General features: G+C 43.7%; 1 protein-coding gene across 2 annotated transcripts; it reads right to left on the bottom strand.

Annotated features, from left to right (window-relative positions):
- Positions 1-1,070: 1,070 nt before the first annotated feature.
- rnf146 (ring finger protein 146) lies at positions 1,071-21,398 on the bottom strand. Of its 2 annotated transcripts, XM_063070612.1 has the most exons (3): positions 21,208-21,398; positions 18,985-19,265; positions 1,071-2,764 (listed from the first exon to the last, which is right to left on the bottom strand). In XM_063070612.1, exons 2-3 carry the CDS (start codon positions 19,035-19,037, stop codon positions 1,720-1,722), a joined length of 1,098 nt encoding a protein of 365 aa, XP_062926682.1. In that variant the 5' UTR covers positions 19,038-19,265; positions 21,208-21,398; the 3' UTR covers positions 1,071-1,719. The 2 variants fall into 2 exon arrangements, with proteins under 2 accessions (XP_062926682.1, XP_062926692.1); XM_063070622.1 differs by lacking the exon at positions 18,985-19,265 and having other exon boundaries at positions 1,072-2,764; positions 21,208-21,390.
- Between the last annotated feature and the right edge of the window lie 481 nt (positions 21,399-21,879).

Below are 21,879 nucleotides of genomic sequence, written 5' to 3'. Positions count from 1 at the left end.
CTGCAAAAACGTACAAAATGCTGAAAGAACTCAGCAAGCCAGGCAACATCTGGAAGAGGTAAAGGGCTGAAGGAATAGGACAGTTGACTATGGAAGAAAGGGAATAGAGGGAGGAGTTGGGCACACGAGAAGATATGGGGTCAGAGGATAACCAGAATGGGGTATGGAAAGAGAAGGGGTTGGGGGGATAATTACCAAATGTTGGAGAAGTTAATATTCACATCATCAGGTTGGAGGTAATTTCTTCCCCCCTTTCTCCACCCTCTTTTCCATTCCATGTCCTAGTTACAGTGTCTCCTCTTCCATTGTCCTTTCTGCCCATTACCTCCCTCCCGTCCCCTCCCCCCCCCCACTGTCCTTTCATATTATATTCCTTCTTCTTCGGCCCTTTATCTCCTCCACCGATCACCTCCCAGCTTCTTACTTCATTCCCCTTGCCCCTTCACCACATTCCCCCTCACCTTGTCTCACCTATCACCTGCCAGCTGGTAATCCTCCCCTCCCACCCACCTCCTTATTCTGGCTTCTGCACCTTTCCTATCCAACCCTGGAAAGGTTTTGCGCCAAAACATCCACTGCTTATTCCCTTCCAAGATGCTGCCTGACTTGCTGCATTCCTCCAGTTTTTTATTGCTCAAGATTACCAGCATGGGAGAAATACCACTAAAACCATTAACAACTCAAAAAATGCTGGAGGAACTCAGCAGGTCAGACAGCATCTATGGAAAGGAAAAGCAGTCAATGCTTTGGGCTGAGACCCTTCACCAGGAATAAACATCGACTGTTTATTCCTCTGCAAAAGATGCTGTCTGACATGTTGAGTTCCTCCAGCATTTTGTATGGGCTGCTCTCGATATCCAGCATCTCTTATGTTTATTAAAACCATTAATTTTAGTTTATCAACCGTGCAATAAATCATTTAAAACCTTCATATCAAAACCAAAGAGCAAAGATTACTTAGTGAGAAAAGCTGAAATCAAAACAAGTCGCAGCAGAGTTTTAAGCAGAGGACATTGTTATAAGCCAAAAATGCATTAAGTCTGTGTAGGAAAGCAGAACACCGGGTGAAGACAATGACTAAGAAAAACCTTGAGCTTTATTTGACTGTTATTGTAGTCAGAATCATGTAAACTTGAATTCAACTACTTGTTTCTATTTGTTTAACACTTCACTGAATGTCAATCATGTCCATAATATTATTTGTACACCTACTACCAGCCTCAATTACATTTTAAGGGAATTGTAGTAATGTATCTTCTAACTAAATTAAACAAAACGAGGGAAAACAATGATTCTAGCTTTGGCTACATAATGAGAAAAAAAAACCAAATTTCTTTGTCTGATAGAACCAGTTAACTTTCACAGGAAAATGACTTTTATTCACAAGAGGCATTTTACAAAGGAGAACAAAAGGCCTCCAGCACAACTGGTGTTTGCGATGAGCTCAGATGTCACAGTTAACACACCACATGCAAAGGGAGTGAGTCATTTTGAAATTCAACACAAATATTAAAACACAAAAGTAAATTTAATGTTACCACAATCACGTGCAATTTCTACATAAAGAAACCTACGAATTGCAAAAAGGAAAAAGGCAACCTTGCCTAAATGATGGAAATTAAAAATTAGTTCTGATTTTAAACGAGTGCAATTCTGGCTGAGAAATTCTACATTCCTCATTTGCCCTTAAGTTCTTTTAAGAATTGAAGTTGAAAATGTCTAGACTTCTGTCACAGTGCACTGTCCATCAGGGTGCTGCTCCCTGGCTCTGAGACCATTGCTTGTTGCTCCTTCTGGGGATGGCTCACCACCTGGTATCTCATTTTCCCGCTCATTGGTTGGAGAAACGAGTATTTGCCCACTGAGGGCAATGGCTGTGGATTCCTGGAGCAGGCCGGCATTCTCGTCCTCTGCGTCAGTGCTCGTGGCTGACTCTGTGTTATCATACGACACCCTGGCCGCACTCTGCTCCTCCCCCTCACCTCTGTGATTCCGGCTCACCCTGTGGCTACTGAGCTGCAACTGAGCGAGTGAGTTCACAAGCAGCACGTTGACATCTGGGGAAGGGGTGAGCGGGCTCTCTGGCTGGTCAGCTACGGAGGGTGCCTGTCTGGCCGTCGGCTGCGTTGACGCTGGCGCAGGTCCAACACCAGCGGTGCTATCTGCTCCATCGGCAGAATTCTCCCTTTCTGAAGTCAGCGAACCGGAGTCACAGTCTAACCGGAGACCTGCTACCCCCTTCTTGGGAATATCTGCGACATCTCGCTTCATCTTTCGGCGCCGGCCGTGCTCGTTACGCCTGAACTGAATCATGTTCTCCAAGTCTGCCACGTACAAATACCCAGCGATCAGCATCTCGATCGTCTTCTTGCCTTTTACATGAGCGTCTTCCAGCTCCATGCTTGTGCGTTCATCGTACTGCCACCAGCCATTCGTGCCTTCGTAGTACCAGGCGTACTCGCCATTGCCTCGGCTCGCTGCCTTCAGCTCTTCAGGGGACAGCAAAGCGGGCTTGTCTAGGAAGTCTTCGGGGATTTCCTGCCGACAAAGGGCACACCGTCTGCTTTGCCACGATGCTCCTTTCACACACAGGAAACAGAAGATATGTTTGCAAGGCAGTTTCACAGGGTGAACACAAGTCTGCAGGCAAATAGCACATTCTGGTACAGTCAGGGTTGGTGTAGTACTTGAGCAGGAGTCACTTAACTTCCGTCCTCCTGGAAGCATGTTTGATGCGTGATCAATGTTCCCGCAGCTAGCCATCCTAATAAAAAAAAATCAGAACAGAGATTTTGTATCAGAAATGTTACCTTGATTAAAAATAAAAAAAGGAAAACTATTTTCTCTTTATGACTACTCAATTAAATTGCACACATCACATAAAATTCAGGTCCGCTTTCTTCCTAGAGGTAAAGCAGTCTTTTCAAAAGAAAAATAAATGCAATTTGGAGTTATAAAGGCGATACACATCTAATTCAAACAAGTTCTGGGGCAGCACAGTAGCGTAACGCTATTACAGGTTCAGTCTGCCTTATCCAAAATTCCAAAATCTTGAAAACCTCTGGTCTAAAATTTTTTTTTGAGCACTGACACGACGTCACAAATGGAAAATTCCGCAGGGCGTTGGGAAGGTTCCCAGGCGATGCACACCACAGACAGTTCTGAGAAGTGACCTCGCATGTGTACTGAACGGACGTTCATGAAGAATAGAGAAATACCGCATAAAGTGAAAAATGAAGATCGCAATTGTGTATTTAAAGAGTGGATTCGTTAGCAGAGTAAACATATGCTGCTTAACGACATGCTGATCATGAAACAAGCAAGGATCTATCACAAACAACAGGAATTCTGCAGATGCTGGAAATTCAAGCAACATACATCAAAGTTGCTGGTGAACGCAGCAGGCCAGGCAGCATCTCTAGGAAGAGGTGCAGTCGACGTTTCAGGCCGAGACCCTTCGTCAGGACTAACTGAAGGAAGAGTGAGTAAGGGATTTGAAAGTTGGAGGGGGAGGGGGAGATCCAAAATGATAGGAGAAGACAGGAGGGGGAGGGATGGAGCCGAGAGCTGGACAGGTGATAGGCAAAAGAGGATACGAGAGGATCATGGGACAGGAGGTCCGGGAAGAAAGAAAAGGAGGGGTGGGGGGTGACCCAGAGGATGGGCAAGAGGTATATTCAGAGGGACAGAGGGAGAAAAAGGAGAGTGAGAGAAAGAATGTGTGCATAAAAATGAGTAACAGATGGGGTACGAGGGGGAGGTGGGGCCTTAGCGGAAGTTAGAAAAGTCGATATTCATGCCATCAGGTTGGAGGCTACCCAGACGGAATATAAGGTGTTGTTCCTCCAACCTGAGTGTGACTTCATCCTTACAGTAGAGGAGGCCGTGGATAGACATGTCAGAGTGGGAATGGGATGTGGAATTAAAATATGTGGCCACTGGGAGATCCTGCTTTCTCTGGCGGACAGAGCGTAGGATCTATCACAATGAACTGAAAATTGAAGGTAATTGTTTGATGCACAAAATTATTAAAAATGTTATAGGAAAATACCATTCCCCCCCCCCCCCGGGTCATTGTTGCCGTGGAGTGGGTGGCTGTTTGAAACCATTGGCAGATATGAAACCAACTGCAGCGCCGGAACCCAGTAATAGATGCAGTTGGGGGCAGTCGTTCAACTCCAGCGGTCTGTGGAGGACCCAGCTCCATTACATCAGAATGCGGACTCACTTTGTGAACTTTGTAAATCAGGAATTAAATTAATTCTGGTGGGCTAATTTCTAGAGAGAATCAAGTTAGATGGAAGCAATCTGTAAGTAAAAACAACATTTTGCACCTCATGATATTTCATACTTCCTAAGATTTCTCTCATCTCACAGGAAAGCATTTTCAGAAGACAGTTTTGATGATTTTAAAGGGAAACTAAATTCATTAATGCCCAGTGACTTCTCACGTATAGCTTGTGTAAATAGATATAAAAATGCAGGCTTTAACTCCAATTGCATGCAAAGATACTGGCTCAATTTGAAATAATATTTCATTTTTTTCCCCCAATCAATGTTATAAAAATCAATCGGAAGCTTCTATTCTGCTTTGACATTGTACTGGAACTTATATTTAAAAGATATAGGATTCTTACATATAAACTGATGACCCTGCTACAGAAGAAAATAAGCACCTGGATGCTATATTTTACAGCAGCTATGCTTTTGGGTGGCAGTATGGAGATACACCTCAACCAAAGGAGGTGCAGAGTGCCCCTTCCTTCTGCTAGCCTGCAGATCACCCTTGGGCAAGGTGTAGCATCCAATTAGGTCACGATCATGGTCACATGAAGCCATGGGAGCAGGTGGTGGATGGTCGTATGAGCAACCACGGAAATGGTTTGTCATTGCCTTCTTCTCGGCAGGGTCTTTACAAGACGGGTAACCGCAGCCATTATCAATACTCTTCAGAGATTGTCTGCCTGGCGTCAGTGTTTGCATAACCAGGACATGTGTTATGCACCAGCTGCTCATACGACCATCCACCATCTGCTCCTGTGGCTTCACGTGACCCTGATCAGGGAGCTAAGCAAGTGCTACACCTTACCCAAGGGTGGCCTGCAAGCTAGCGAAGGGAAGAAATACCTTACACCTTCTTTGGTAGATTATCTCCACCCCATCACCCAAGTTAGGGAGTATATCGGAGTTATGTGAATATAGCAGACATTATTTCAAGCAAGAACCAGTCTTTAGTTCTTAATGTAAAATAAATTGCAAGCAGTAAATTGAAGTTACAGTACTGTACAATAGATGTAAGATATCTTATTTATATTTATTGCATTTTTTAATATGTTCTTTAATATGTTCAGTGCTATCGTGTTTGCTGTTGTGTGCTGGGGCAGCAGGCTGAGGGTAGCAGACACCAACAGAATCAACATAAGGCCAGTGATGTTGTGGGGATGGAACTGGACTCTCTGACGGCGGTGTCTGAAAAGAGGCTGCTGTCCAAGTTGCATGCCATCTTGGACAATGTCTCCCATCCACTACATAATGTACTGGGTGGGCACAGGAGTACATTCAGCCAGAGACTCATTCCACCAAGATGCAACACAGAGCATCATAGGAAGTCATTCCTGCCTGTGGCCATCAAACATTACAACTCCTCCCTTGGGGGGTCAGTCACCCTGATACAATAGGCTGGTCCTGGACTTATTTCCTGGTATAATTTACATATTATTATTTAATTATTTATAGTTTTATATTGCTATATCTATACTCTATTCTTGGTTGGTGTAACTGTAACGAAACCCAATTTCCCTCGGGATCAATAAAGTATGACTATGACTATCTTGTGATTGTTTGCACTGTATTGGATCTGGAATAATGATTTTTTTTTCTCCTTTAGGCTTGTATATTGGAAATGATTTTAAACAATCTTGAATGTACACTTATTTTTATGAAAGGGGAAATGTATTATTACAAATTTTATGCAAATATATGTCAAAAGACTATCTGTTTAAGCATTTGCCCACCAATATCATCAGGAATTATGAAAAAAAATTTTGTTTCTACATCATAGCACTTTTGCTTTTATGCTGGTCCCACATAATTTTCAAATCACACACGACTTCTGATCGCTTGGTTTCTTTACCTCATGACTGTTTACTGTGGCCCTCAATGGGCTGCAGTTCCACAGGCAAAAGCAGCAATTTCCTTTCCAACATGTAAGTAAAAAGGTTTCTAATGGCCGTCCCAAGGCAATGAAGTGAAGCCATGATCTTTGCATGTTATTATTTGAGGACTATGAAAAATATCTCCTTTTTAACCAAACTTAACAACTAAAGCTTACAATTTGAGATTATTTTAGGGGATATGAAATAGTGAGGCTGTTGGAGGACACTGACAGAAGTTTCAAATGCTGAACCACTCCTTGAAGGAATGCAAGACTCTTTGGAACAGCAAAGCACAGAAACTGCAGGAAATTCTTTAATATCAAATTTATTTATCATGGAAGTCAAACAAGGGTTACTTCAGGGATTCCCAACCTTTCTAATGCCATGGTCCTTCACCATTAACAGAGGGGCCAGGTTGGAAACCCCGAGGTTATTTTGTAGATGATGTACTACCACCAACTCGTGTGTTACTGAATATCGGTAGCCACATTACTTTCTCCCCCAAAAGGTTTTATGAAAGGCAAGCCCACAATATATCAAACAACAACAGGAATTCTGCAGATGCTGGAAATTCAAGCAACACACATAAAGTTGCTGGTGAACTCCTGATGAAGGGTCTCGGCCTGAAACGTCGACTGCACCTCTTCCTAGAGATGCTGCCTAGCCTGCTGCGTTCACCAGCAACTTTTATGTGTGTTCCCACAATATATCAGCCTGCTCTTTTTAAGAGAATTAAGCTTCTAAACTTCTTCCTACTTTCTAAACAGACTAAAACTGTCAATTGAAACCTCCTGAATTTCCAGGGTATTCTTGCTGGGTAAGGCTTTCTTTAGGAGCAAGTCAATGACTTGCTTCAAGAAAATATGAGTTGACATTATATGGAGATTTTTTCCCCTGCGGATGTCACACATACTTGTAGTTCTCTGTCATGTTTGAACTCACTCAAAAAAATTAAACTACAAGAGAATCAAGCCATAAAGATCAACTTTTTTTTTAGAAATTTTACTGTGGTATTGCATATAGTACTTAGATTGATCTTGGAGTAGGTTTAAAGTTCAGCACAACATTGTGGACAGGTGGGCCTGCACTGCACTATGTTCGATGTACTTCCCTGCCCTTGGCAACCTACAATGGCTTCCACCATCAAAAATCTCTCGAGTCAATCTGATCTAGCCAGTGAGACTGGTCGGAAAGATTACAAATACAAGTGAGAAATAGTCCAGCATATAAAATTTCAAGTTATCACTGTTTAACTTCCTTCAAATCTAGCCAATATCCAGCAAACTCCTTCAAACCTGCAACAAGCTCTCCAAACTTGCCCACCTCTGGACAACATATTTCATCTAACCGCTTGCTTATCCTTTGTCATTGCTTGCAATTCTACCTTTGCTATTTCCCTCTCACTCTGGAATTCCATCTGTAAACATGCGAAACTTTACCTAGTTCATTATTAAAAATGAGCTATCAGGGTACTTGGAGGCACATGATAAAATAGGCTGAAGTCAGATTTCCTTGAGGGGAAATCTTGCCCGACAAACCTGTTGGAATTCTTTGATGAAATTACAGGCAGGATAGACAAAGGAGACTCACTGGATGTTGCTTAGTTGGATTTTCAGAAAGCCTTTGACGAGGTACAGCTGTTAAACAAGAGCCCATGGTATTCCAGGAAACATACTAGCATGAACAGAAGAATGGCTACTGGCAGAAGGTAAAGAGTGGGAATAAAGGGGGCATTTTCTGGTTGGCTGCCAGTGACTACTGGTGTTCCACAGGAGTCAATGTCAGAGCTGCTCCTTCTCAAGTTATACGTTAATGATCTCAGTAACAGAATTGATAGCTTTGTGGCCAAGTTTGAGCTGATAAAAAGATAGGTAGAGAGGCAGAAGGTGTCAAGGAAGCAGGGAGTCTGCAAAAAGACTTGAGCAAATCAGGAGGCTGAGCAAAGAAGTAGCAGATGGAATTCGGTGTAGGAAAGTATACAGTTGTGCACTTTGGTAGAAGGAATAGAAGTATAAGGCATTTCTAAATGAGGAGCAAATTCAGAGATTTCAGGTGCAAGGGACTTTGGAGTCACAGTGCAGGATTCCCTATAGGTTAACTTGCAGGCCGAGTCTGTAATAAGGAAGGCAAATGCAACGTTAGCCTTTGTTTCGAAAGGATTAAAACACACGAGCAAGGATGTAATGTTCAGGCTTTATAAGGTATTTGTCAGGCTACACTTGTGAACAGTTTTGGGCCCCCTGGAGAGGGTCTAGAGGTGGCTTTCAAAAATGATCACAGGAATGAAAGGATTAACATATGAGGAGTGTTTGATGGCCCTGGGTCTGTAAACACTGGGGATCTCATTAAAATATATCAAATATGGACAAGTGATTTGGGTATATTTAAAATAGAGGCTGATAAATTTTTGATTAGTAATGGCATCATAGGTTATGAGGAAAAGGCAAGAGAATGAGAGGCAGAGAGGCAGGATGCTGCCTGGTTTAGAGAGTATGCATTATGATCAGAGATTAAGGGAGCTAGGGCTTTACTCTTTGGAGAGAAGGAGAATGAGAGGAGACATGATAGAGGTGTACAAGATAATAAGAGGAATAGATAGAGTGGATAGCCAGCGCCTCTTCCCCAGGGCACCACAGCTCAATACAAGAGGACATGGCTTTAAGGTAAGGGGTTGGAAGTTCAAGGGGGATATCAGAGGAAGGTTTTTTACTCAAGAGAGTGGTTGGTGCATGGAATGCACTGCCTGAGTCAGTGGTGGAGGCAGATACACTGGTGAAGTTTAAGAGACTACTAGACAGGTATATGGAGGAATTTAAGGTGGGGGCTTACTATTCTATGTTCTTGGAATGGGGTTGAGTGGGAAAATAAATCAGCCATGATAGAATGGCAGAGCAGACACTGGGCCAAATGGCCAAATTCTGCTTCTGACTTATGGTCTGAATTCTCTATTTCCTCTAATAGCTCTTTAAAACACAATAAGTTGTTGACCAATTTTTCTAATACCACATTTGAGTCTGGATCTGGTTTTCTGTCAGTTTTCAAAACATTTACAGATGTCAACGTGAAATGAGAATTCCTGAAGTAGGCAACGATGCAGTAAAATAGGGATGTCAAACAGGGGTAGAGTAGGACATACACACTAAAATGGTGGGACTGTAAAGAATGCTGATGAACAAAGGTGCTTTGCGTGAAAGCCTGTAGTTCCCCAAGGACTGGAACACGTAGAAGCAGAATTAAGCCATTCCATAATGGCTGATCTGTTACCCTCTGAACCCCATTCTCACGCCTTCTCCTTGTAACCTCCGCTTTAGGTATAACTCAATGACTTGGCCTTCACAAATGTCTGTGGTAATTAATTCCACACATTCACTACCCTCGGGCTGAAGACATTTTGCCTCATCTGTTCTAATGGACTCCCCTCTGAGGCTGTGCCCCCTGGTCCTAGAGTGAAGAACTCATATTGATTATGAATTGATTATGGGGAGCAAGGACATGGCAGACCAATTGAATAATTACTTTGGTTCTGTCTTCACTAAGGAGGACATAAATAATCTTCCAGAAATAGTAGGGGACAGAGGGTCCAGTGAGATGGAGGAACTGAGCGAATTACATGTTAGTAGGGAAGTGGTGTTAGGTAAATTGAAGGGATTGAAGGCAGATAAATCCCCAGGGCCAGATGGTCTGCATCCTAGAGTGCTTAAGGAAGTAGCCCAAGAAATAGTGGATGCATTAGTGATAATTTTTCAAAACTAGTTAGATTCTGGACTAGTTCCTGAGGATTGGAGGGTGGCTAATGTAACCCCACTTTTTAAAAAAGGAGGGAGAGAGAAACCGGGGAATTATAGACCGGTTAGCCTAACGTCGGTGGTGGGGAAACTGCTGGAGTCAGTTATCAAGGATGTGATAACAGCACATTTGGAAAGCGGTGAAATGATCGGACAAAGTCAGCATGGATTTGTGAAAGGAAAATCATGTCTGACGAATCTCATAGAATTTTTTGAGGATGTAACTAGTAGAGTGGATAGGGGAGAACCAGTGGATGTGGTATATTTGGATTTTCAAAAGGCTTTTGACAAGGTCCCACACAGGAGATTAGTGTGCAAACTTAAAGCACACTGTATTGGGGGTAAGGTATTGGTGTGGGTGGAGAATTGGTTAGCAGACAGGAAGCAAAGAGTGGGAATAAACGGGACCTTTTCAGAATGGCAGGCGGTGACTAGTGGGGTACCGCAAGGCTCAGTGCTGGGACCCCAGTTGTTTACAATATATATTAATGACTTGGATGAGGGAATTAAATGCAGCATCTCCAAGTTTGCAGATGACACGAAGCTGGGTGGCAGTGTTAGCTGTGAGGAGGATGCTAAGAGGATGCAGGGTGACTTGGATAGGTTGGGTGAGTGGGCAAATTCATGGCAGATGCAATTTAATGTGGATAAATGTGAAGTTATCCACTTTGGTGGCAAAAATAGGAAAACAGATTATCTGAATGGTGGCCGATTAGGAAAAGGAGAGGTGCAACGAGACCTGGGTGTCATTATACACCAGTCATTGAAAGTGGGCATGCAGGTACAGAGGGCTGTGAAAAAGGCGAATGGTATGCTGGCATTTATAGCGAGAGGATTCGAGTACAGGAGCAGGGAGGTACTACTGCAGTTGTACAAGGCCTTGGTGAGACCACACCTGGAGTATTGTGTGCAGTTTTGGTCCCCTAATCTGAGGAAAGACATCCTTGCCATAGAGGGAGTACAAAGAAGGTTCACCAGATTGATTCCTGGGATGGCAGGACTTTCATATGAAGAAAGACTGGATGAACTGGGCTTGTACTCGTTGGAATTTAGAAGATTGAGGGGGGATCTGATTGAAACGTATAAGATCCTAAAGGGATTGGACAGGCTAGATGCAGGAAGATTGTTCCCGATGTTGGGGAAGTCCAGAACGAGGGGCCACAGTTTGAGGATAGAGGGGAAGCCTTTTAGGACCGAGATTAGGAAAAACTTCACACAGAGAGTGGTGAATCTGTGGAATTCTCTGCCACAGGAAACAGTTGAGGCCAATTCATTGGCTATACTTAAGAGGGAGTTAGATATGGCCGTTGTGGCTACAGGGGTCAGGGGGTATGGAGGGAAGGCTGGGGCAGGGTTCTGAGTTGGATGATCAGCCATGATCATAATAAATGGCGGTGCAGGCTCGAAGGGCTGAATGGCCTACTCCTGCACCTATTTTCTATGTTTCTATGTTCCTATATTCCATGTTTGCCTTCAGAGGTCAGGGCTAGAACTTAAAGGTGGGACATCATGTTGCCACTTTACAAAATGTACTTATGGGCAGCTCTAATCGCCATTCTATACATGTGTTTGTACTGGACAGGGTGCAGAGGAGATTCACCAGTCTGTTGCCCAGACTGGAATTAAGGGAGAGACTGAGTAGTTTTCCTTGGAGTGTAGGAGGCCCAGAGCAAACCTGATAGAAGTATATCGTAGCCAGGTTCATTCCACCCCCCCCCCCAATGGTAGTGATATCAAAAACAAGAGAGGAAGAAGTTTTAAAGATGATTTGAGGGGAACGTCACTTCGTTCAGAGTGATTGATACCTGAAACTCACCATCAGAGGATGTGGTGGGGTAGTCAGATACATTCACAAGGTTTAGGAGATATTTAGACAGGCCTTTAAACCGGTAGGGCAGAGGAGGATACAGATCAAGTGTGGGCAACTGGAATGAACACTGATGGGCAAAAGATTGACAGTGGTATAAGACAATAGAACATAGGCACAGGAACAAGCCATTTGCCCCATCAAATTAGCTGTGCATTGCAGTATTGCTGGCAAAAGATTACATTTCTGTGCTGCAGAACTCTATGATGAATGTAAAATGATATTATCACAATAATTAAGTTACCTGAGGTTTTTCAAAAAAAGAATAGCTGCTGTGATAAGATTTAAGTTATTTGTTGAATGGCAAAGTTAATTCTGGCTCTAAATTCCAACACAATGTATTATCATGCATGGTAAATTTAACTTGCTGGTACCCTGTACTTATCTATGGCATGACCTGTCTGGATGGCATGTGTTACGTACCCCGTAACTGGGTTGCCAAACCAGCAGAAATGGATCACTCAGTTGGAGTCTGGATTACTAGATCTAAGAAAGTTTTATTAAAGAAACAAGCAACACAGTAATCGAAAGGATAATAAATGCAACAGTTCAGCAATGATAAACACACATGTGCACGGAATTAAGATAACAGGATCAATCAAGCTCTATCGTTGTCTAGGGGTAAATGACCAATTTCAAAGGGACATGAAGTCCAGTTCAATTTAGTTCAGTTCGCAGTAATCATTGCCATGGCGATGGACAATGTGGGGGGAAGGAGAGAGAGAACGAGAACAACTGATCATTCAGAACGGCTTCCACTCACAGACCGGCGATATTGCTCACAAGCAGCTTTCGGGCGAGTCCTTTGTGATGTCACCTGAGGTCACCGACTGTGACCCCTCCTCCAGATGCGGTCGATCCTCTGCAGTGAACCTGGCACCCAAGCAAGGGTGGACACACACCGGGTTCCCGCTGATCGTACCTTTCCACCCTGTGCGTTTAAGGTCCGGTACTTCCCACCGACTCGTGAGAGGCGCACCGCTTCCAGGGTCTCGTTACCTCGAGTGTCGTGTGTGTCCTGCCTTAGCGAACCTGTCCCTTTTTATCCCCCTGCTGGGGTATCGCCTGTCCATCACTTCAAACAGTTCAGGGTTCAAAGGGGGAGCCGCTCTAGACAGCTCTCTCTCCCGTCCCTTCATTACACATCTCCAAATGCTGCTCCATTGTCTTCCTTATCTCTCTCTCTCCCAAAGACAGGTGGCAGACCAACTGCTGATCACACAGGACAGCTAACATCTATGTGTATTCTTGTCACACATGCAAACAAAATCGTTTTACTGTAACACACACAAAATACTGGAGGAGCTCAGCAGGTCAGGCAGCATCTATGGAAATCAATTAACAGTTGATGTCTCGGGCTGAGACCCTTCTTCATGACTGGAAAGGAAGCCAGAATAAAAAGGTGTGGGGAGGGGAAGGAGGATAGCCAGAAGGTGATTGGTGAAACCAGGTAAAGAGCTGTAAAGGTAAAGGAATCTGATAGGAGGGGCCAGTGGACCATAGGAGAAAGGGAAGAGGGGGACGCAGGGGCTGGTGATAGGTAGGTGAGAAGTGGTAAGAGGCCAGAGTGGGAATAGCAGAGGAGAGGGAGAGGGAATTTTTCTATATATAGACTAGAAGGAGAAATTCATATTCATGCCAACAGGTTGGAAGTGACCCAGACGAAGTACAAGGTGCTGCTCCTCCACCCTGAGAGTGGCCTCATCGTGGCACAAGAGGAGACCATGGACTGACACATTGGAACTGGAATGGGAATCAGAATTAAAATTTGGCCACTGGGAAGTTCTGCCATTAGTGGATGGAACGGAGGTGCTCAATGAAGTAGTTCCCCCAATTTACGACGGGTCTCACCAACGTAGAGGAGGCTACATCAGGAGCACTGGACTGTATCTCAGTACACGTGACATTGATAAACCAATTCCAATTGGAGTTCAAAATACTGTTCTTAATTGAAAGAATGTATGTGTGAGGACACGTGTTTCCACTGTTTCTTATTACATCACTTTTTAATAAAAGCCGTTTGCTCTCCAATAATATATAGAAGTGTGATGTGGTACACTTCGGAAGGACAAATTCCAAGGCAGAGTACAAAGTAAATGGCAGGATACTTGGTAGTGTGGAGGAGCAGAGGGATCTGGGGGTACATGTCCACAGATCCCTGAAAGTTGCCTCACAGGTGGATAGAGTAGTGAAGAAAGCTTATGGGGTGTTAGCTATCATAAGTCGAGGGATAGAGTTTAAGAGTCGCGATGTAATGATGCAGCTCTATAAAACTCTGGTTAGGCCACACTTGGAGTACTGTGTCCAATTCTGGTCGCCTCACTATAGGAAGGATGTGGAAGCATTGGAAAGGGTACAGAGGAGATTTACCAGGATGCTGCCTGGTTTAGAGACTATGCATTATGATCAGAGATTAAGGGAGCTAGGGCTTTACTCTTTGGAGAGAAGGAGGATGAGAGGAGTCATGATAGAGGTGTACAAGATAATAAGAATAGATAGAATGGATAGCCAGCACCTCTTCCCCAGGGCACCACTGCTCAATACAAGAGGACATGGCTTTAAGGTAAGGGGTGAGAAGTTCAAGGGGGATATTAGAGGAAGGTTTTTTACTCAGAGAGTGGTTGGTGTGTGGAATGCACTGCCTGAGTCAGTGGTGGAGGCAGATACACTAGTGAAGTTTAAGAGACTACTAGACAGGTATATGGAGGAATTTAAGGTGGGGGCTCATATGGGAGGCAGGGTTTGAGGGTTGGCACAACATTGTGGGCCGAAGGGCCTGTACTGTGCTGTACAAGTAACTTAAGTCCAAATGTTAATCAACAAAATGCATTCAAAAGTAAACATTAGATTCAACGATCTATGATAAATTGAATAAAATTTAGAACAAATTTACCTTCACCCCATCCCCCTGTGCTTCTCACCTTTACCAATATTTTGAAAACTTAGTCAATGAGTTTATTACTGAGTAATAATTACTCAATGAGCATTTTGATGTCAACTCTAAATTCACGTTTTATCAGTTCCAATGTGTAACTTCTTGTTCCGTTCTAGCATTTCAGTTTGAACTATCTACAGGTTTCAATGTCTGCTGTCTGCTCTACTCAAAAGACAAAGGGAAACAAAAGTTCTGTAGCTCTTCATAAACAGCTCTCGGATGTGAGGGCTCTAGCGTGAACTACTTCCAGCAGCCTCTGTTATTAGAAAGAGTATTTGGGCAAGACAAGATTGCAGTGTGAACATGCCTCCCGTCTGAACAGAATCTCAGTGTTCCACTTGCACATCATAAACACAAGTATGTTGGCCCATGGCCTTCTCTGCTGCCATGATGAGGCCACACTCAAGTTGGAGGAGCAACACCTCATATTCCATTTCAGCAGACTCCAACCTGATGGCAGGATCATTGATTTCTCGAACTTCTGGTAACTTCTCCCCCTTCACTTCTTTCTTTTTCCATGCATTGTTCTAGCTCCTCCCCTCTTACCCCCTTTTCTACTCCTCACCTGCCCATCATCTCCCTCCGTGCCCCTCCTCCCACTGTCCACTCTCCCCTATCAGACTCCTTCATTTTCAGCCCTTTTCCTCTTCCACCCATCACCTTCCAGCTTCTCACGTCACACCCGTCCCTTGTCCACCCACCTTTCCCCTCATCTGGCTTCACCTGTCACTTGCCAACTTGTACTCCTTCCCAATCCCCACCACCTTATTCTTCCCCTTTCTTTTCCAGTCTTGATGAAGGGTCTCGTCGACTGTTTACTCCTCACCATAGATACTCCATTTGAGGGTAGAACATCAGATTTTGAAACCAAGGATAGCAGGTGAGCCAAAGCAAGATGGTGCTGTACGATATAGTCATAGTCATACTTTATTGATCCCGAGGGAAATTGGTTTTCGTAACAGTTGCACCAACCAAGAATAGAGTATAAATATAGCAATATAGCAACATATTTTCAGCGGTGAAAATATAGTCTCAGAAGTAGTGCAGAAGAAAATTACTCACAAGTCAAATGTGGCAAAATGTTATTCAAAGAGAGAAGGCTGGAATTCACTGCTTACAGAGGACAACACTATTGAGAGCTCCAAAACTTTGAGAAAATTTCCACTCATCCAGTACTATATGCCAGTCAAGTAATAGTGGAAAGGTGACAATGTACTTGTGAAAATTGATATTATTTCAGTTTCTCTTGGTAACAAGCAAAGAGAAGCGAAGAAAATAATGGAGATAATAGTCAAGTTACTGGTGGTGTCATTCAACTGTGGCTTTTTAGATAGTAATAGGGAACTAGGCAAGTGCAATCTCAAAGTTCAAAGTAAATTTATTATTAAAGTACACATACGTATCATATACAACCGCGAGATTCGTTTTCTTGCAGGCATACACAGCAAACCTAAGAAACAAAATACAATCAATGAAAGACTGCATCCAACAGGACAGACAAGTAACCAATGTGCAAAGGACAACAGACGGTGCAAATACAAAAAAGATATAATTTATAAACAAGCAATAAATATCAAGAACATGAGATGAAGAGTCCTTGAAAGTACGCCCATAGGTTTTGGGAACAGTTCAGTGATGGGGCGAATGAGGTTGAGTGAAGTTATCCTCACCGGTTCAAGAACTTGATGGTTGAGGAGTAGTAACTGTTCCTGATTTGGCCAACGACAGTAGCCTCCTCAGCAAACTTAAACACAGCACTGCTGCTGTGCTCAAGTCATAAATATAAAGTGAGTAGAGCACGGGGCTAAGCACAGAGCCTTGTGGTGTGCCTGTGCTGATGGAGATAGTAGGCGAGATGCTGTTACCAGGTCGAACTGAACTGGGGTCTGTAAGCCTGGAAATCAAGGATCCAAACTGCATAAGAAGATATTAAGGCTAAGGTCCTGAAGCTTATTGATTAGCTTCGAGGGGTTGAATGCTGAGCTGTAGTCGATAAGGAGCATCTTTGTAATCCAGGTGTTCCGGGGCTGAGTGAAGAGCGAATGAAATGGCACCTGTTGTGCCAGCAGGCAAATTGGAGCGGCAGTCTCACTCGGGAGTGGAACTGGGTCAAGTATGTCAAAGACTGCTGACAGGTCAAGAAGGATGAGGAAAGATTAATGTTGCACTGCACTACCACGAGACAGGTGGAAATGTAACTGAAAGCAACCGGTTTCTTCTTCTCATTACTACCATCAGGGAGAAAGTACAGGAGGCTGAAGAGGAACATTCAACGTTTTAAGAACAGGTCTCCCCTCTGCCTTCATATATTTATAAATGAACAATGAACACTATTTAGCTCTCGCAACACACATCAAAGTTGCTGGTGAACGCAGCAGGCCAGGCAGCATCTCTAGGAAGAGGTGCAGTCGACGTTTCCAGCCGAGACCCTTCGTCAGGACTAACTGAAGGAAGAGCTAGTAAGAGATTTATTCTAGCTCTTCCTTCAGTTGGTCCTGACGAAGGGTCTCGGCCTGAAACGTCGACTGTACCTCTTCCTAGAGATGCTGCCTGGCCTGCTGCGTTCACCAGCAACTTTTATGTGTGTCACTTGAAATTCCAGCATCTGCAGAATTCCTCGTGTTTAGGCTCTCTTTATTTTTAAATTTCTTGTTGCAACTTACAGTACATGTATTGCACTATACTGCTGACATAAAACAAATTTCATGACATATCAGTGATACTAAATTTGTTTCCGATTTTGATGTTGGAAATCACTTGGAAGGTGACAACATTTTCCAAGGAATGAGAGGGAAGGGGCAAGGAGATGGAACACTAAATTTACAAAACAGTGGTTTGCATGCATAAGCGAACGTAGGCAACTGACAGAAAGATCAATTGAGGCAGAGTTGAAGTAGTGAAAATATTTTTATGAAGATAGGGTAAACCATCTCTTTGCAGTGACAACTTCAGTTGTCAATCTATGAGGTGGTGGGGAAACAACTGTCAATCTGTAAAGAAAATAAACTGAAGAGCTTCTCTTACCCTCTGTCCATCTTGAATGTTCCTTCCACTACAAAAGCAAGAAATGTGTCTCTCAGAGCTACCACTGAACAAAAATGTAGAAACCCAAGAGCTACAAAATCTTATTTTATTTTGATGTGGTATTGCTTCAGCTATGCTATGCAAAATGTAACATATAGCAGCAATTAACATTGATAGTGTCTTGTGATTCAAAAAGTACGGAATGCAATGTATAAAATGAGCTATGTTGTTCATATGAGAACAGATTTAGTGTTAATACCTTAACCAACACACAAACCACAACCCTAGCACAAACTTCACTCATTAGTTCAGAAAAGCTTACTAACACCGGCTTCCATGCTGGCCGGGCTCTCTAATCTCCAAGGAGCTCACCTCTAGCACACCACAGGGCCTCGGCCCAACTACATTGTGGCACCCTGGGATCACTGTGGCAGCTTGGGGTGCAAGAATATAAAAAGACAAGGGAAAAGAAACAAAAAAAAAGGATGTGGGCAGGGGGAAGCCAGGTTGCAGATGTATTTACCGAAATAGAAAAACCTACACCTCTAAAAGAAAAATTAAGCTGTTTAACTGGGAATGATATGAACAGGTTAGAATAGGGCTAGATTAAGCATTAAATATCAGTACTTTAAGGAGTTCTATTTAATTCCACAATAACCCTAATAACCCTATCCAATATTTAATCTCAAATCATTCTGATGTTTCTTCACAGTCTATAGAAAACTACAGCATAGAAAGAGGCCCTTTGGCCCACCTAGTCTATGGCGAACCGTTTAGTGCCTAGTCCCTCGACCTGCACTGGAACATAGCCCTCCCATCAAGTGCCTATCCAAACTTCTCTTAAACGTTGAAATCAAACCCACACCCACCACTTGCACTGGCAGCTCGTTCCACACTCTCACCACCCTCTGAGTGAAAAAGTTTCCCCTCATGTTCCCCTTAAATATTTCACCTTCCACCCTTAACCCATGATCTCTACTTGTAGTCCCACCCAGCCTTATTGGAAAAAGCCTGCTTGCATTTACCCATCTATACCCCTCATAATTTTGTATACTTCTATCAAAACTCCCCCAAATCTTCTATACGTGTCAATTTTAAAAGAGGCAGTATTCTATTCCTCACAGTAATTATTTTCTAATACGTGTCCACAGAATAGATTCCTGATTGTTTTTATTCCAAACCCTCTAAAGAAAATGAAAGGCAGTAAGTAAACAATACCTTGATTTTACATTCACCCACAAATTCGTCCTCCAAAACCTTAGGCTTATCATAGAATAGTGGCTGTGGATACACTTAAGTCCAAACTTAAGCAAAGAGCCAGAGGTTAGGTGAATCCGTAGAATTTTAAAATTCGAGTTGGATATCTGCCTTTTTGATGTTTTATATTCTGCGTTTTTCGCTGTTTTTTGCCATTTGCGCAATTAGTTCTTTTTTTGCGCGTTGGGTGTTTGATGTTTTCTCTGAACAGGTTCCATGGTGTTTCTTTGTTTCGTGGGTGTCTGCGGGAAGACAAATCTTATGGTTGTATACATATTTTGAAAATAAATGTACTTTGAATCTTTTGCTTGTATGCTTCTACCTCTTTATCTACCTCTTGCTATCACTCCCACTCAGAATCAGGTTTAATATCACTGGCATACGTGGTGAAGTTTGTTGTTTTGCCACAGCAGTACAATGCAATACACTAAGAACTAAATTGTATATTTATTGTACTTTCTATTTTTCTATTCTGATTCTGAATGAGAGTGAAAGCAATTCAAATTTTAAAATTCAAGATTTACCAAATCTCAGGCTCCTGCATCCCAGCTCCAAAATAAAAAGAACAAAAACAAAGCAGTGCCCAAAATGTTGACTACTTCCCCCCACCGCCATAGATGCTGTCTGGCCTGCTGAGTCCTTCCAGCATTTTGTATGTGTTACAAAGGAAGTATAGATTTAAGACAGGATTTTGCGGGTTCTTTTGAAATTATTACAATACAAAATATCTAAATCCAGCACCCCAAAAGCTTAAAAAAAACACCTGATGTGTACAAGCTGAAACAGAAATGGTGGAAACACTCAGCAGATCACATAGCATCTACAGAGAAAGTTATTTGTTTCACAGTACTATCTTTTATCAAAATTTGGGAAAAGTTAGAAATACCACAGATTTGAGTTGATATGCAGAGAAAGGAGGGAAGTTGAGTAATACAGGGAAAGGCAAGGCTTACAATAGGATGTGAGTTACAAGAGTTTAAAACAAAAGATGAATGCACAAAGGATCACAATTTAAAAGGAACAACGTAGGGAGAGGGGATGACAGAATAATGAAAATTAGCTGATTTTCAAAAGAATACTCAAAACATTGGTTATCTGAAATGTCTGAACATATTGTTGCATCTTGAAAGAATTATGAAAAAAAGGTTGTTTGTCTGCAACATCCTGAATTGCGGCAACTCCAACATACTAGAAATACCACACAAGAAAGGAGGGGTGACTGATAGGCAAATTAGAATGTCACAGAATCTTCATTTCATCGTTGAAAGGGACAGGGGCAGATTGTTTGATACATCGTGTCAAAAGTAATACAGTAGGACCCATCAAATGGGTAAAACTGGTGACTGGAATGCGTATGTTTCTTAGTTTTGCCTCACATTGATGAAAAAGTAAACATATCAAAACCACCTGCCCAGAAGTTCATATCGCCAAAACAGATGAGGCTGCGCCACCCGGAGAAAATAACTTACGGGAATCGAGATGGAAGTTAGTGTAAACAAGGTAATTATGGGAATCCGTGAACTTTTAATTGATAACCAATAATCGAAATGGAGTACAAGAAAACAGTGACAGAACATTTACAGCACCTAACGGAGGGTCCTGGCCCCCAGTTTCTGAGGCCAGCAAACGTGTTTGGTTCCATTCGGTCGGAGAGTTGTTAAAGGGGAAGACCCCGACGACAAATGAACCCGTCAGCCCCGCTTGCAGCGACGTAAATATGGGGAGGTGGACGCTAACTCGGGTTAGGAAAGACTCCCAAACAATCGAGAGAGAGAGGTGGAGAGGGGGTAGGGAATGAGAGGAAGATGGAAGAAGTTCCTGCAATGCTGCTGAATCTAGCCGCCCGTCGGATACGCGGTGAAGAGACTCCAGGCCGCGTTCGATTGAAACTCTCGGACAGTGTCACCGCGTTCGATTGGAACTCTCGGACAGTGTCACCGCGTTCGATTAGAACTCTCGGACAGTGTCACCGTGTTCCATTGGAACTCTCGGACAGTGTCACCGTGTTCCATTGGAACTCTCGGACAGTGTCGGCGTGTTCCATTAGAACGCGGACTCCCAGTCCACTTACAATCGGCACCCAGCACCGTCGTCGCCAGCAGGCGGGCGATGGGGAGTGCTACTTCTTTATGAGCTAAACAATGGGAGGACCCGCTGGCCGATGTATCAACGTACGGCACTTACCCAGGACCGCTCCGCCACGGTGCCCACTATCGCGCACCCCGTCGAGCACCAAGCCAAACTCAACGCCCGCCTGCCACCGGCCTAATAACTCCACCGCCGCCGCGACCACCACCGCGCAGTTTGCGGCGCTGTCGCGATTTCCGCACGTCAGCTCCGCAAAGCGTGCGGCCGCGGTAACGCCGGCGGCGCGCACTCGGCGGCCGAGCGGGAGAGGAGTCGAGGCTGTCCGCGCTCCTCGGTGCGGCAGGACTAGGTTGTCGAAGCCGCTCAGCAGGTGTCACTGTTCAGTGAGAAATAGCTGGAGCTGTCCCCGACCGTCCAGCACGCACACAAAACGCTGGAGGAACTCGATCGGTCAGGCAGGCATATGCGGAGGGAAATGGACAATCGCGCTTCGGCTGAGATTCATCATCAGGGCCCAGCATTTTGTGTATAAAATTTCAACATTTTTTGTGTTAGCCTACACACACAAAATGCTGGAGGAACTCAACAGGCCAGGCAGCGTCTCGGGGGGGGGGGGGGGTAGAAGTACAGTCGATGTTTCGGGCCGAGACCCTTACAAAGGGGCTGTGGAATCCATTGAGTGTATTTAAGGCAGAGGAGGATAGATTCTTGATTAGTAACGGTGTCAAAGGTTATGGAGAAAACCGGAAGGATGGGGGTGAGAGGAGA

This window comes from Mobula hypostoma, chromosome 2 (assembly GCF_963921235.1).
Source record: "Mobula hypostoma chromosome 2, sMobHyp1.1, whole genome shotgun sequence".
Classification (NCBI taxonomy): Eukaryota; Metazoa; Chordata; class Chondrichthyes; order Myliobatiformes; family Myliobatidae; genus Mobula; species Mobula hypostoma.
The sequence above is the reverse complement of the archived record's forward strand: the minus strand, read 5'-3'. Positions and strand labels throughout refer to the sequence as shown.